The sequence below is a fragment of the Carcharodon carcharias genome, chromosome 12, assembly GCF_017639515.1.
Source record: "Carcharodon carcharias isolate sCarCar2 chromosome 12, sCarCar2.pri, whole genome shotgun sequence".
Classification (NCBI taxonomy): Eukaryota; Metazoa; Chordata; class Chondrichthyes; order Lamniformes; family Lamnidae; genus Carcharodon; species Carcharodon carcharias.
In genome coordinates this window covers 45,778,247-45,795,420 of record NC_054478.1, presented here as the reverse complement: position 1 = coordinate 45,795,420, position 17,174 = coordinate 45,778,247, and the positions used below count along the sequence as shown (strand labels likewise).

The 17,174-nt window shown below is 39.3% G+C and overlaps 1 protein-coding gene across 10 annotated transcripts in view; it reads left to right on the top strand.

The window, feature by feature from the left end:
- The window catches only part of spopla (speckle type BTB/POZ protein like a), a 234,251-nt gene that overhangs the window by 183,379 nt on the left and 33,698 nt on the right, over window positions 1-17,174 (top strand). For all 10 annotated transcript variants that reach the window (XM_041201293.1, XM_041201299.1, XM_041201292.1 and 7 more), the window contains 2 exons: window positions 2,212-2,333; window positions 9,824-9,975. In XM_041201293.1, the coding sequence (XP_041057227.1) occupies window positions 2,212-2,333; window positions 9,824-9,975 (274 nt within the window). The remainder of the gene's footprint in view (window positions 1-2,211; window positions 2,334-9,823; window positions 9,976-17,174) is intronic.

Here is a 17,174-nt window from a genome sequence, read left to right as displayed (position 1 = left end):
GTGTAAAGTGACCAAGTTTGCCGATGATACTAAGTTTGTTGGAGATGTAAGTAGTGAGGAGAACAGAAGGAGGGCTGCCGATCAGATATAAACCGGTTGGGTGAGTGGGCGAAAACTGGCAGAAGGAATACAGTGTGAAGTTATTCACTATGGTAGGGAAGGTATTTTTTTTAAAAAGCAGGATACATTTCAATGAGACTGGGGAACATTTCCATTCAGAGGGACCAGGGTGTCTTTGTTAATGAACCTCAAAGGTGACAAGCAGGTACAGCAAGCAATTAGGAAGACAAATTACAAAGGGGTTAGAGTAAAGGAGTAAAGAAGTCTTACTACAATTATACAGAGCATTGGTGAGGTCACATCTGGAGCACTGGGCACAGTTTTGCTCTCCTTACCTAAGGAAGGGCATACTTGCCCGAGAGGGAGGCAAGGAAGGTTCTCTAGACTGGCTCTTGGGATGAGGGGATTATCCTATGAGGAGAGATTGAATTGACAAGGCCTACAATCGCTAGAAAAATTAGGTGATCTAATTGAAAAGTATAAAACGAAGTGGCTTAACAAGGTAGATTCTGGGAAAATGTTTCCTCGGGCTGGGAATCTAGAACATGAAATCACAGTCTCAGAATAAGGGGTTTACCATTAGAACTGAGATGAGAAATTTCTTCATTCAAAGCATTGTGAATCTTTGGAATGCTCTACCCCCTAGGTCTATGGATGCTCAGTTATTGAGTATCTTCAAGGCAGAGATTAATAGTTTTTTTGGTACTAAGGAATTAAGAGATGTGGGGACAGTGTTGAAAGGTGGAGTTGAGGTAGAAGATCACCCATAATTCTATTGAATAGCAGAATAGGCTCAAAAGGCCAGATGGCCTACTCCCGCTCCTATTTCTTATATTTTTATGAGTTTGTTCGGCTCAACCACTCATTCTATATTAGTCGTGTCCTCCTTCTGGTGACATTGAGCAGTCCAGAATGAAAATACCACTTGCTAGTTCAGCAAGTTTTATGAAGTGTGCTACAAATATTATACCTCTATGTTATACCTTAATTAAGGTGTTTACCATTAACTTGTCAGCCAGTGATTTATTGCTTAAGTAAATGTTGTGTTGCAGCAATGAGAATTACTGTAACATTTAGGATACTGTAAACTTAGAACTGCACTCCATATTCCAGACTACTTGTGACCAATATCATGGGACACCTGCTTCTGTTCTGTAATTAATTTTTCAGTGTCCACAACTTGCATTGTTAAATTCATTAGTCCTGTGTATGTTATACAAAAACAGGTCAATGTTTTGGTTAACATTTTTGTAGAATTTTCTTTTACATGCATTCAAGAAACCTGCTGTGCTCGGTTTTCATTCAGTCTCTTGTGTTACCTTGGAGGTAAACAGTATAAAGTATGAGAATTTTTTGACAAATAGATGTTTATGCTTTCTAAAAGTCATCATCACAGCTCTCTAAATCTCTCTAAAGATAAGTTGCATTTGTAGTAATTGTAACCTGCAGTGACAATTGTGGGCTAGTTATGCAGGTTGAATTTTGTTCAAAAATGTGTTTTTTCTAGTGGTAACAGGCACATAGATCCCAAACTGGTAATTTTTTTCATAGGCTATCCTGATTCCAACCCTTCTTTAGCAAGTTGTCATGTTTTCTGACCAACCAGTTGTCCTAATCATTTTATTATTGCTAAAATCCATTTATTTCCCTTTTTATTTTTCTTAAACTTTAAAGTTCAAGTGACCCTCTCAAGCTGATTGAATTGCAGATAACCTGAAAAGTTTCAACCTCCATATTTCATTGTGGCCTTTTGGGAGGAGTGTTAGTTTTCCTTCATGCTGTGTGAATTAGCATTTATTTGAAGCAAACTACCAATTAATATTTTGCAAGCATTTGTTCCCAGGTTTTGCTGAGTTTCTTGTAGGCTTATAATGTCCTGCAAGCTTTTTGTCAGTGCTGGGAAATTCTAGGTGGGGCTCTGCTTGACACATCAGGATGCTCTCTGCATTTATTAGAGAAAGCTTTTTTGTGAAAATTAAATAGTAATCGGGAACAGTGGAATTGTGCCCTTTTTTCACTTTTGTTTGAGATATCACTGTTCACTTTCTGGGCAATCTCCTTTTAACGATCCAGTTTCGGTCTGTATGTTCTTGATTGAGTCCTTTTATTTCTTCTTCTTTTCATCCAATTCCTTTTCTGGTTAATATTTAGGTAAAAGTGGTAAAGTTCTCCTACATGTGGACCATCAATAACTTTAGCTTTTGTCGAGAAGAAATGGGTGAAGTGTTAAAGAGTTCAACTTTCTCATCTGGGCCAAATGATAAAATGAAGTGGTAAGTTTTAGTTCAACAAAATGGTCATAGCATAACACCTCTGTTATTTTGCCAGTCTTAAGCAAAAAGGTTATTAGGAATGAGTATGGGGAATGATTTAATGGAGCCGACTGTGTTTACATCTAACAATCTAAATTTGTGTGCCTGTAATCACATTAATAATGGTTTTGAAAGCTCAGTTAATTTACAATGGTAGGCAACAAAAAAGAGATTTGTTTCAAAAAAAACAAACTATTTTTTTCTTAGAATTTTGTCCCTCCTGTTGATATGTGTGAGTACACATTGTATATATTGTATATATTCCAATTTAATGCACAGTTTGGAGACACAGGCCAGAATTTTTTGCCTGACCCAAACGAGTGTAAAATGATGCACAATGATGTTGGATGTCATCGCGCACTTGCGCAACATTTCGGTCGGCAGACATGCCGACAATTAACAGGCCTATTAAATCCATTAAAGTACCAATTGGATTAATTTTTTTGCTGCCTGCCCAACCTTACGGCTGGCGGGCAGCCTTTGGATTTTTTTAGCAAACCTCATCCACGGGCAGGATGAGGTTTCCAACAGCAATTAAAAATTAAATAAAAGTATTAGCATTTCATCAATAACATGTCCCTGCCCATGTGACAGAGTCACATGAGGGGATATGTTTTTTAACATTTTAAAATTCTTTATTTTTAATTTTTTAAATCTTCATCTCCCTGAGGGACTCTGTGCCTCAGGGAGCTTTTCCTGTGCAAGCGTGAACTTGCATACTCACACATAGGCAGCGCATGTTTCATGCTGGCAAGTCTTAATTGGCTCGCCAGCATGAAATTGTGGTCGCAGCCCTATCATGGGCGGCAGTTAGCTTCCTGCCACCCCAGCCAAGCTCGCCCAATGAGGGCAAAATTCTGCCTGAACTGTGGGGTTGGAATCATTGTATTGTGGAGCCACTGTGATGGATGGTATTACAGCTCAATCTTCGGACCTGCTGCTGGGCTGGTCCCACTCTCATGTCTATTTGGACTCAACAGTACTATGCACCCAAGCTGCAATTCCCCCTACCAGCCTCCCGGTCTTTCTCTATGTATTGGTTTGTCAATACATGGAATGGTTAGCATGGAACAAAATCAAATGACTTTTTGTGATTCCTGGGTGAGTAATGTGCATTGTATATTTGGGTCATAGGTTTTGCATCAGATCTTTTGCCCAGAAGACTGTATAGGGAAGGTTACCTTGTAGGTGTATATATAACAGCCAAATCAGCCAGTTGTTTAAAGTTGCAAGGTTCAAACCCATTTGAATGACAGGAAAGGATCTTTGTGATGCTACATTAAATGTGATGTTTTAGTGAAGCAATTTTTAAAAAATAGTAAAAGTGAATCTAAGTTGTTTGTGATAAGTTAATGTTCAAATAGCTTTTAGAAAAGCTTAATAGCTTAAAAAGAATTTTTAGCATACATTTGATCATCAGCAAATGTCCTAACTCCTCGTAGTCAGGAATTCATCATTTTATGGATTAAAAATAATACCTAGGTAAATGTCGGTGTTTTGCATCACCTCATGACCACCTTGTTGAATGACTCCCTCTCATCCTGCTTTTATACAGAGGTTTAATCTAGATCATCTCCCTGATTTATTTTTTGTTGCCCACGTAGCCTTTTCTGTCTATCAAATTGGGATAAAATTGTTTTCCCGGCTTGTTAGCTAGTAATTTGTTTGATCAAATATATGTTGTCGGGTCTCTAATCTTGCAGTAATAATTTCTGCATGTAACATCATTGTAGGTTCGGATATTAAGTATTTGATGAAAATTTGATCCAGTAAGCATTTGTTGATACCTGTGTGAGGGAAATAATGGAGGATTTTTTGCCCCCGGCCCCCACAACCCACTTCCCTCCACCCTTGGCAAAATTGCTTCAATACCTGGAGTATATTTTCTTGGGATAGTCAGTTTGAACAAATTTTGGACCAATTAGTTGAAAAGTTAGCAATTGCCCGGACTACAGCAAAAATTCGATATAAGTCAACAGTTTAAAAAAACTAGCCAGAAAATACAACTGGAATGTTGGCATGCTGCAGTCATTCTCAAAAATATATACTTTCATGCAGGAATTGGAAAGTAATTGCTCCCTATAAGAGCAAACATTTTATTATGTAACATTTCTATTTATGTATAAATATATTTGTATATATTATTGTTATTGTTTTTAAGCTGATAACTTTCCTGTCATCACTGATCTGGCGGATGATAGTAGCAATATTGATAATTACTGTATGTTGTAATCTTTGCGCAGTGCCAAGAATTTGGATGCAGTCCAAAGCTGAATTCAAAGGGCATTCTCTGTTCAGCTATTCTTTGATCCAAACATTCAATTTTGGGAGAGATTTTATACAAAATGAATGTGATGTTTTAATCAAGCAATTATATTTAAAAAATCCAAGATTCTTGGCATTTGCACCTTAGGCTATTGACTGCATTCAATGCTTCAGACTCCATCATTATCACTAGTGATATTGACAGCTACCTTTCTGACAAATATAGAATTTTCATTCTGTTTTATGTACACTACAGCCTCCCGAAAAGTACAGTTCTTTATGTGATTGTCTTTAAACCATGTCAACTTCATCTATTAAATTTGTCAGATATTAGTTTAGTCATTTTAACTTTTGGAAGTGATGGTTTTTGGATTTGACTTCATATTAGGGAGGACATTCTAGCATTTAAAATAAGTGCCAGAGGCATCCAACCATTAATTCTTGCTGAGAAAATGAATTTCTTTCTAAATTATGGTTTAAGATTGGAATTATTATAGGGCAGGAAACAATGGTTGCTTTATGTTCAATGTAATCAAGGTCAATATGGAACAGCATCCTCAAAGAAAATGTTTGAACTTTACCTTCTGAATTGACAACTTTATGGTACTTGTTCTCCAGTAAGTAGTTTACCATACCATTATTGGGGTTATCTGTGAGACCTGGGTTGCACCAACTCAGTGATGCAGAGACAATAGGTCACAGGGCTCAGTTTCCAAAAAATCTGTCATCTTATAGAAACTGTTCACAAAAGAAAACTTTGTTGGGCAAAGCCCAAACCTTTCCCACTTCCCCTATGTATTTTTAAAATGATCAGAATATGGGCTACAATGGCAAGAACTAATTTATTTCCCAAGTTTAATTGCTCTGTGAAGGTGGTGTTGGCGATCTGGAAGTGCTGCAGTCATGTGCTGATGCTTTCACAATGGGAGTAGGTAGTAAATTCCAAAATATAGTGACATGGCAAACCATGCCCAGATCAGGGTGGTGTGTGAATTGGAGATGATGATTCCATTACATTTCCCCAATTGTCCTCCTCATTGGTAGAGGTTGTTATGGCTGGTCTAATTCAGTTTCTGGTCAATGGTGACCAGAATCCCACACCTTCTCCATCCCCCTTCCAGGTCTTGAAAGTGGAGGACATGATAATGGTCATGCCATCGAAGGTCAAAAAATTGGTGATTTGGATGTTATCTGTTAAGTTATGCAATTTGTATTTATATAACACCTTTTTAAATTTGTAAAACATTCCAATGTTCTTCACAAGAACATTATCAAAACAAAATTTGACACGGAACCTCCTAAGGAGATATTAAGGCAGGTGACAAAAAACTTGGTCAAAGGTGGGTTTCTGCAGTGTCTTTAAGGAGGAAATGGTTAGCGAGTCAGAGAGGTTTAGGGAAGGGATTTCAGACCTTTTAGGACCTTGACAGCTGAAGGCATGATTGAAATCCAAAATGTGCAAGAGTCCAGAATTGGAAGAATGCATATATCTTGGAGGGTTGCAAGGCTGGAAGGGATTACTGAGATGGGGAGGAGTGAAGCTATGGAGAAATTTGAAACCTAAGGTGAGGGTGTTAAAACTGAGTTGTTGCTTAACCAGTGGTTTGATTGTCAGTTGCCACTTGTCAGCCCAGGCCTAGATGTTATCCATACCCTGCTATCATCTGGCAAGGTTTGCATTAGTATTAGAGGAGTTGTGAATGGCGATTAAATACATTGAACAACCCCGATCCCTAATCTTTATGATGGATGAAGTAGCTGAAGATGGTTAGGCAAAAGACACTTCTGATTAATTCCTCCAGAGATCTTCTGGGACTATGATGACTGGCCTCCCTTGTGTGTTTACCTTTATTTCATGTATGCCTCGTCGATTTTCCTTAAACTTCCTTTGACCTTGGCTTTGCTAGGAATCCTTGGTGCCACTCTTAAGTTGAATACCTTGCTGTTGAAGGGTAGCTATTCTCAACTCTCCTCCTGGCATTCAGCTCTTGTGTCCTTTTCTTTATCAAGGTTGTCAAGGAATGAGTTCTGGAGGGAAATGATTCTGGTGAAAGGAGGACTGAGCATTTAAGCACTGGTTATTGATGAATTGGTATCACATGGATGATTGGAAAGAAGCTGATAAGGGCGCTGATTGTTAGGTTAGAGTTATTCTGCTCATGTGGATTGAACATACCTGGCAATTTTTTGTATTGTTCGGTAGATACAATGTTTATTGTTGTACTGGGACAGCTTGACAAGGGGAGAGGTTGGCTCTGTTGTCCAGATCTTCAACACTACTACCAGAGTTTTGTCAGGTCTCATAACTTGGCTGTCTGCAGTACACTCAACCATGTCTTAATGTCACGTCAAGCAATCCAAAGAGGCTGGACTGTGTAGTGGTGTCTTCTACTAATATTACTGGGGATAGACATTAGTCTGCCATTTGAGGAAAAACTAGGTGGTGAGTAGATTTCCTTTACTTTAAGCTATGAGACCTCATTTGTTCCAGAGTCGATGTCAAGGATCACTCTATTAGCCTAGTATCATAACCACTAGACTACAGTACTCTTTTAATATCAGCTTGGACCATGGAAAATGAGTATGAAACCCACTTGACACACAAAGTGATTCAGGCTTTGAGTGATATGACTCACCTAATTTTTCTTCAAAGTCTCTGTTATATGGAGGCTTCAAAAGTGTAGATCCAAAAAAAGACACTTTTCACTGTGCATTTGCTGAAAACCATGTCGATCTGGCTCTGGAAACAAATAACCCGATAGCTTAGCTCCTCACAGTTGCACTAGTATGGCTGACACACATCCCTCACTGTATTCTAGGGTGCCTCATTGCTGCCTTTCCGATCAGCAAATACTTGGTGCAGCCCAGATCAAAGCCTTGTTTATGGCATTGTGGAAAAAATAATCAGTCAATTAAAATAGTTTTGTGCAAGACACAAGAAATAGGAGCAGGAGGACACCATGTGGTCTGTCGAATCTGCTCTGCCATTTCAATGCAATCATGGCTGATCTTGGGCTTCAACTTTATTTTCCCACCTGCTCCCCTTATCCCTTAATTCCCTGAGAGATCTAAAATCTCTCTATCCCAGCTTTAAATATACTCAACGATGGAGCATCCACAACCCTCTGGGGTGGAGAGTTCCAAAGAATCACAACCCTCTGAGTGATTTCTCCTCATCTCAGTCCTAAGCCATCAGCCCTTTATCCTGAGACTGTGACCCTGTGCTTTAGGTTCCCTGGCCAATGTAAACAATCTCTCAGCCACTTCAGGATTTTGTAGATTTCAATGAGATCACCTCTCGTTCTTCTGAACTCCAGAGAATATAAGCCCAATTGACTCAGTCTCTCCTCAAATGACAACCTGGGGACCAATTTAGTGAACTTTCGCTGCACCTTCTTAATGCAAGTATATTCTTTCTTAAATGTTGAGACCAAAACTGCACTCTATTCCTAATGTGATCTCAACAAAACCCTGTACAATTGTAGCAAAACGTCTTTATTCTTGTACCCAAGTCCCCTTGCAATAAATGCCAACATGCCAATTGCCTTCCTAATTGCTTACTGTAACTGCATGCTAACCTTTTGTATTTCCTGCACACCCAAGTCTCTTTAAACAGCAAGTAAGTACAACTTGTAAGTACAAGTTTCACACCTTATTTTAAAAAAAATTCTTACTTTTCTATTTTTTATTTTTTAGAAACCTTTTCTATTCCTACAACCAAAGTGAATAACTTCATGCTCCCTACATTATACTCTATCTGCCATCTTGTTGCCAACTCACTTAACCTATCTATATCTCTTTGCAGCCTCTCTGTGTCCTCCCTACAGCTTGCCTTCCCACCTAACTTGGTATCATAAGCAAACTTTGGTACATTGCCCTCAGTCTCTTCATCTAAGTCATTAATATAGATTGTAAATAACTGAGGCCCCAGCACTGAACCTTGCGGCACCCCACTATTCTCTGCCTGCCAACTTGAAAAAGTCCAATTTATGTCCACTCTTTTTTTCTATCCATTAACCAATCCTCTATCCATGTTAAAATATTACCCCCAACTCCATGAGCCCTTATCTTGCCTATTGACTGTTTGTTTGTGTGGCACCTTATTGAATGCCTTTTGGAAATTCAGGTATACTACACCGACTGGCTCCCCTTTATCTACCCTACTAGTTACATCCACGAAAAACTCTAATAAATTTGTCAAACAATATTTCCCTTCAGTAAAACCATATTGACTTGTTCTAATCATACTATACTTTTTTTTAAGTGCATTGTTAAGATTTCCTTAATAGTAGATTCAGGAATTTTTCCAGCAACTGATGTTAGGCTAATTGGCCTGCAGCTCACACTGTTTCTTCTCTCCCTCCTTTCTAGGAAAGCAATGTAACATTTGCCAACTTGCAATTTAATGGACTGTTCCTGAATCTAAAGAATTTTGTAAAATTGTACATCCACTATTTCTGCAGTTGTTTGTTTTAGAACCCTGCCTAGGGTGTATGCCATCAGGTCCTGAGGATTTGTCAGATTTTAGTCCCTTAGGTTTCTCCAATACTTTTTCTCTGCTGATATTAATTTCCTAAATTTCCTCACTCCTTTTAGCCCCTTGTTACTGCCTATTTCTGGATGGAACTTGTGTTTTCTTCTGTGAAGATAGCCGCACAATATTTGCTCAATGCTTCTGCCATTTCCTCATTTAACCAGCATAATTTCTCCTGTCTCTGCTTCTAAGTGACCAATGTTTACTTTAGCTACTTTTATCCCTTTTATTTGCTTATAATAGCTCTTATAATCTGTTTTTATATTTCTGCCTAGTTTATTCTTAAATTCCATTTTGTCCCTTTTTATCAACTTTTTGGTGGCCCATTGCTGGTTTCTAAAACAGTCCCAATCCTCAGACTTGCTCTTGTTTCTTTGGCAACATTGTAAGCCTCTTCTTTTAAAGTAATGATATCCTTAACTTTGAGTGCTGATATCTTAAAGAGACAGTTTGTTGTTTTCTCCTTCGATGATAATTTCTGGTTGTAGATGTTGAAGCTTATTCGGAAAACCTATAAATTGCCATATAGAGTATGTAATATAATGTTAATGGGTATTAATAAGTCTGTTCTTAACAAATAAAATGCAATATTTTTGAGGTGGAAGAAAGCTCCTTTTTAACTGACGCATTTTTCAAAATATATATGTTACAGGTGCCTCAGAGTAAACCCAAAGGGTTTAGATGAAGAAAGCAAAGACTACCTTTCCTTATACTTGCTTTTAGTTAGTTGTCCCAAAAGTGAAGTTCGAGCGAAGTTTAAATTCTCATTATTGAATGCAAAAAGGGAAGAAACAAAAGCTATGGGTAAGCTCTACGTATATATTGAACATTCTTTACATGAAAAAATATTTCTGGTGACTGTACTTGCCCAATAAAGTTTGAAAGTATGTTTCCCTGCGTTATTTATGTTTAGTAATTTATTGACATTATTTTAGTTGGTGTGACAATGCTGCTGGGAATTTTATTTGAATGTTTCAGCGTAAATCATCAGGGGCATTGACAGTTATCCTGTTAGGTAGTGTCATCCTTGCTTCAGTGGCATCACACTTTGCTACGAGACAGAAGATCATGAGTTTAAGTCCCACTGCGGAGACTTGAGCAGTTGATATTCCAGTACTAAAGGAGCAGTGTCATTCTTCAGTACGACATTGAATAGTTCCATCTGCCCTCTACAGTGGGTGTGAAAGATCCTACGGCACTATTCTGAAGAAAAGGAAGGGAGTCCTGATCAATCCTTAATCAACATCTCAACAGTCCAAATTATTATTTATCTCATTATTGTGTGTGGGACCTTGTTGCCTGCTACCTTTTCCTACTTTATTATGTGCTTATGCATCAAGAGTAATTCATTGACTGGAAAGCACTTTGAGACATTGAGGTCATGAAGTTTGTAGAAACATAATAAATAGAAGCAGGAGTAGGTCCCTTGAGCCTGTTCTGCCGTTCAATATAATCATGGCAATATGATCGATCTCAACATCATACTTGCGCTCTCTCCCTATGCCCTTTGACATTCTTAGAGTCTAGAAATCTATTTCCTTCTTAAATATATTCAGTGATTTGGCCTCTACAGCCTTTTGTGGTAGAGAATTCCACAGGTTCACCACCCTCTGAGTGAAGAAGTTTCTCCTCATCTCAGTCCTAATTGCCCTACCCTGTTTCCTGAGACTCTGACGCCTTGTTGTAGACTCCCTCCTGCCAGAGGAAACATCATCCTACATCCAGAATTGCATATGTTTCAATGAGATCCCCTCTCCAGTGGATGCAGGCCTAGTTGACCTAATCTTTCCTCACACAACAATCCTGCCATCCCAGGAATCAGTCTGGTGAACCTTCGTTGCACTCCCTCTATGACAAGTATATCCTTTCTTGGGTAAGGAGACCAAAACTACACAATACTCCAGGCGTGATTTCACCAAGGTCCTGTACAGGTACAGTAAGACATCCTTGCTCCTGTACTCAAGTCCTCTCACAATGAAGGCCAACATACCATTTATCTAAAAGAGTTCTGTTGAAGGGTCATGAGGACTCGAAATGTCAACTTTGCTCTTCTCCGCCGATGCTGCCAGACCTGCTGAGTTTTTCCAGGTATTTCTGTTTTTGTTTTGGATTTCCAGCATCCGCAGTTTTTTGTTTTTACCATTTACCTTCTTAACTGCATGTTTGCTTTCAGTGGTTTGTGTAGAAGGACATCCACGTCCCTTTGTACATCAACATTCCCCAATCCATTATCACTTAAATAATAATCTGCCAGTCTGTTTTTCTTACCAAAGTGGATAACTTCATACTTATCTACGTTATACTGTATCTGCCATGTATTTGTCCACTCACTCAACTTTGTCTAAATTTCCTTGAAGCCTCTTAACATCCTCCTCACCACTCACATTCCCACCAAGTTTCGTGTCATCAGCAAACTTGGAAATATTACATTTTATTCCCTCAGCTACATCATTGATATATATTGTGAATAGCTGGGGTCCAAGCACTGATGCCTGTGGCACTCCGCTAGTTACCGCCTTCCACTCCGAAAAAGACCTCTTTATTCCTACTCTGTTTCCTGTCTGCTAACCAATTTTCAATCCATGCCATTATATTACCCTCAATCCCATGTGCTTGAATTTTGCACACTAGCTTCTTCAGTGGGATTTTATCAGAAGCTTTCTGAAAATCCAAATATACCACATTGACTAGCTCTCCCTTATCTATTCTGCTAGTTACATCCTCAAAAAACTCCAGTAGATTTGACAGAACAAGATTTCCCTTTCGTAGATCAATGTTAACTTTGTCTAATCCCATATATATTTTCTAAGTGTACTGTTATCACATCCTTTATAATAGACTCTAACATTTTCCCCATTACTGATGTTAGGCTAACCAGTCTGTAATTTCCTGTTTTCTCCCTCCCTCTTTTTTTAGAAATAGTGGGGTTACATTTGCCACCCTCCAATCTGCTAGGACTGTTCCAGAGTTTTGGAAGATGACAACCAATGCATCAACTATTTCCATGGCCATCTCCTTTAGTACCCTGGGATGTAGATTATCAGGCCCTGGGGTATTCATTGGCTTTCAGTCCCATTAATTTCTCCAGCACTTTTTTTTTTGGAATACTAATTTCTTTCAATTCCTCCTCCTCACTAGTTCCCTACCTTTTCAGGGAAGTTATTTGTGTCTTCCTCCATAGTTGCTTAATTGCTCTGCCATTTCTTTGTCCTCCGTTATAAATTCTCCCGTTTTGGACTGTAATCTTTTTTTCTTTTTACATACTTATAGAAACTTTTATAGTCTGCTTTTATGTTCCTTGCAAGTTTACTCTCATACTCTATTTTTCCCTATTTTTAATCAATCTCTTGGTCCATCTTTGCTGAATTCTAAACTGCTCCCAATCCTCAGGGTGTTACTTTTTCTAGCAGCTTTTTATGACTCCTCTTTGGATCTGATACTATCCTTAATTTCTTCTGTTAGCCATGGTTGGGCTGCTTTAGCTGTTGTCTTTTTGCACCAGAAAGGAATGTGTAACTTTTGTAATGCATGCATTCATTCCTTAAATACTAGCAATTACCTATCCACCGTCATGCCTTTTAATGAAGTTCCCCAACCTATCTTACAAATAAGTGCACATTAATTCATTCTTTTTTCTTTAGTGAGATTTTCAACTAACCTCTCAATAGACACTGAAACGTTTTCAACAATGCACAAACTGTTTGTAATGTTGCAATAGATTGTGTGTCATCTATTCCTTATTTGACCTGTCTTCTGGGCTCCATGCAATTTCCTGAAAGCTTAAGGATAGCAACTTGATAGATGGAGTAAGCCCAACAATAACTTGCAATTATGCAGTATCTTTAAAGTGGAATAATGTCCCAAAACGCTTAGTCTAATCTGTGATTAAACCTCCGATCAGATTATGAAAAAAGTTTATATTTATGAAGCATCTTTCACAACTTCTGGACGTCTCAAAGTGCTTGACAGCCAATCAACTGCTTCTGAAGTGTGTTCACCATCGTAAAGTAAGAAACATGGCAGCCAATTTATTACAGAAGGCTCCCCCAAAAATCAGTGAGATAATGACTCATTTGTTCCAGCGATGCTGGTTGAGGGATAAATGTTGGCCGGGGACACACAAGTACACGTTATCTGGCAACATCGAGGATGTATCATAGAAACATAGAAGATCTAAAACACAGCAGGAGGCTTTTCGACCTATCTGTCTGTGCCGGCTGAAAAAGAGCTATCCAGCCCAATCCTACTGGGGAACTTATGTGTAATAAGATTTACGGGATGGTTTTCATCAGTGAATCAAATGCTTTAAATATTTTAAAGAATGTAAATTCTATCATCAGTGCCATGGCATGACTAAAATACCTGTTTATGGACAGTCAGCTCAGCTGTCCCTTGATTCAGGGATGACGTCTACTCAGGGTCATGAGTTTCTGCCATGGGTCTTCAAGTAACTGAACAGACTGATTCTTGACCCACAGATGTTTGGGCACAAGGGGCAGGATGTTCTATGAGATAGTGGGATCTGGAGTGCAGCATTTGCTTTCTTTTTTCTTTCCTTCTCTGCTGCACTGCCTCATCTGTAAGACGTAGTGACTTAAAGCATGGTGCAAGTTGATGGACAGTTGTCAGCATTTTAGCCGGTAGTGTTGCAGTGAAATCAAACACTTCGGAGACTCTGGTACAGCTTTTGATTGTTTATTCAAGTGATCACGGGGGGAGCCTGTTTTAGTCAATCCAGTCCAAGTCAGTACTCTGCCTTTTGAGTTGTTACATTGTCTTTTGTACATTTAGTCCCTGTCCTTTCATGTCTGCGGGTTTGCTCTTGGTCACATAGGCTCACAATCTATTACAATAAGTGCAAAGCGTTCCAGAACTATCCCATCCTGCTGTGTACCATGGCATTCCTGTGACTCACACCCCATTACCTGCATTTACTGTCACAATAAGTATTGTAGATCTCCTTAAGACCATAAGATGTAGGAGCAGAAGTAGGCCATTTGGCTAGCAAGTCTGCTCTGCCATTCAATGGATCATGGCTGATCTGATAATCCTCAACTCCACTTTCCTGCCATTTCCCCATAACCTTTGATTCCCTTACTGATTAAAAATCTGTCTATCTCAGCCTTGAATATACTTAACGACCCAACCACAATAGCCCTCTGCGGTAAAGAATTCCACAGGTTAACTACCCCTTGAGAGAAGAAATTCCTCCTCCATCTCTGTTTTAAATGGGCACCCCCTTACTCTGAGATGCCCCCAAGTCCTAGACTCTCCCACAAGGGGAAATAACCTCTCAGCATCTACCATGTTAAGCAACCTAATATGTTTCAATAAGGTTGCCTCTCATTCTTCTAAACTCCAATGAGTACAGGCCCAACCTACTCAACCTCTCCTCATAAGAAAATCACTCCATCACCAGGATCAACCTAGTGAACCTTCTCTGGACTGCCTCCAATGCCAGTATATCTTTCCTTAGATGAGGGGACCAAAATTGTTCACAGTATTCTAGGTGTGATCTAACTAGTGCCTTGTATAGTTTTAGCAAGACTTCCCTATTTTTATACTCCATTCCCTTTGACATAAAGACCAACATTCCATTTGCCTTACCTATTACTTGCTGAACTTGTATGCACGAGGACCCCCAAATCCCTCTGTGCTGCAGCTTTCTGCAGTCTTTCTCCATTTAAATAATATTCAGCTCCCCTTCTTCCTGCCAAAGCGCATAACCTCACATTTTCTCATATATTCCATTTGCCACTTTTGCCCACTCACTTAACCTGTCTATATCCCTCTGTAGGCTTTTTATGTTATCCTCACCACATGCCTTCCAACCTATTTTTGTGTCATCCGCAAACTTGGTGATAGTACATTCATTTCCCTCATCCAAATCATTAATATATATTGTAAATAATTGTGGCCCAGCACTGATCCCTGTGGCACTCCACTAGTTACAGGTTGCCATCCTGAAAATGTCCCCAGTATCCCAACTCTCTGTCTTCTATTAGTTAACCAGTCCTCTAGCCATGCTAATATGCTACTCCCAACATCATGGGCTCTTATCTTATTAAGTAGCCTTATGTGTGGTACCTTATCGAACATCTTTTGGAAATCCAAATATATTACATCCACTGGCTCCCCTTTATCTACCTTGCTTTTACCTCCTCAAAGACTTGTAATAAATTTGTCAGGCATGATTTCCCCTTCATGAAGCCATGCTGACTCTGCTTGATTATATTATGCATTTCTAAATGCTCTGATATTACATCCTTTATAATAAACTCCAACATTTTCCCAATGACAGATGTTAAGCTAACTGGCCTATAGTTACCTATTTTCTGTCTCCCTCCCTTTTTGAATAACGGTGTTACATTGTCAGTTTTCCAATCCTCTCGGACTTTTCCAGAATCTAAGGACTCTTGGGAGATTACTACCAGTGCATCCACTATCTCTGCAGTTATTTCCTTTAATATCCTAGGATGCAACCTCTCATCTTACTTAGCATTCTAACGCCTGGCACCTATCTACCTATAATCACAGGGTTCACGCCTGCTGCAGGCTAGTCTGGACTAATTTTTGCTGTGTAGTTTATTTAAGCTAACATATGTCAAGTGTCCCAGCAGCCTTTGCTTTATAGGCTCCTACCTAATACATTTTACTGGCTAAAACTATTACTGCTGTCATGTTACGCTACCAAACACCTAGGTTACCTTTGCTAACAAATGAAAAACATCTTGTCCGCTCTAAAGTCCCTGGGACGTTGGCCATTTGAGAGTTTGGAAAACAGCAACTCTTGGTGGTAGCACTTTCTGGCCATCTGGGCACAATGTCCAATCCATTGAAGTTGATTTTGCCTGAATGTTTGTGAAGCTGGGTTCAGGAAGGACACTAATGCTTGCTCAACGGTCCTCCCATTGAGTTTGGAGGATGCAGCAGAGGCATTGCCGCTAGAATTTTTCTCGCACTCTTTTATTTGTTGTTAATACACAGTCCAGGTCTTACTGAAGTACAGAAGTGCGGTGATGACAACTGCTTTGTATGCTATTACTTTTGTTGACTTGTGGAGGTTTTTGTTGTCAAACACTTGCTGCCCATGATTGTAGAAGGCTGAGCTAGTGCAGATGATCCAATGGTGACCTTTTGAAAGAGGTAGCTGCCAAGGTATGGGAAGAATTCAACATATTCCAGAGTCTCCCCATCAACATATGATAGGTGGAATATTTGGCTGACCAGGTGTGGATTGATATGAGTTTTGTTTTGGTAGCGTTCAACAGCAGACTGAGTTTCTTGTAAGCAGAATTGAAGAGATTGAGAGTGGCTTGAAAATCTGGTGCAGATTGGGCAACGACATTACATACATCTGCAAACAGTAGATGAGGGTCAGTTCAGTTTTGGCACAGAGGCAACTGAGGTTGATCTTTAATGAGTTGTACAGCCACTTTCAGCTAGATTGTAAATGGTATAGGGGCTATCACACAGCCTTGCTTGACCCTGGCCTGGATCTTGAAGGCATCTGTTTCAGATCTCTCACTTGACATTTGCCATCATACCATCATGAAGCAGTTGCAGGATTATGATGAAGTTTCTTGGACATCCAAATCTTTGCAGTACACTCCACAGAACCTCAGGATTTGCTGAAATAAATGCTTTGGTCAGGTCGATGAAAGTAATGAAGGTTCCTGGTGTTCTTGACATTTTTCTTGGATTTATCTGACAATAAAGACCATGTCAGGTTGTTCATCTGGAAGGTCTAAAGCCACACGTCCTCTGGGAGGATTTTCTCAGCCACAGGAAGTAGACAATTCAGGAGAATGTGTGCCCATGCTAGGGAACAGGGGGAATAACTTGATAGTTTCCACTACATGATTTATCTCCCTTGAAGTTAGTCACATTCCTGAAGTTGGGAGGGAATTCTTTTCCTCCCAAATCCATAGATTGAAGGCATGGAGTCTTGATATGAGCAAAGCCCACCAGCATTAAAGACCTCAGCTGAAATACTATTAGGG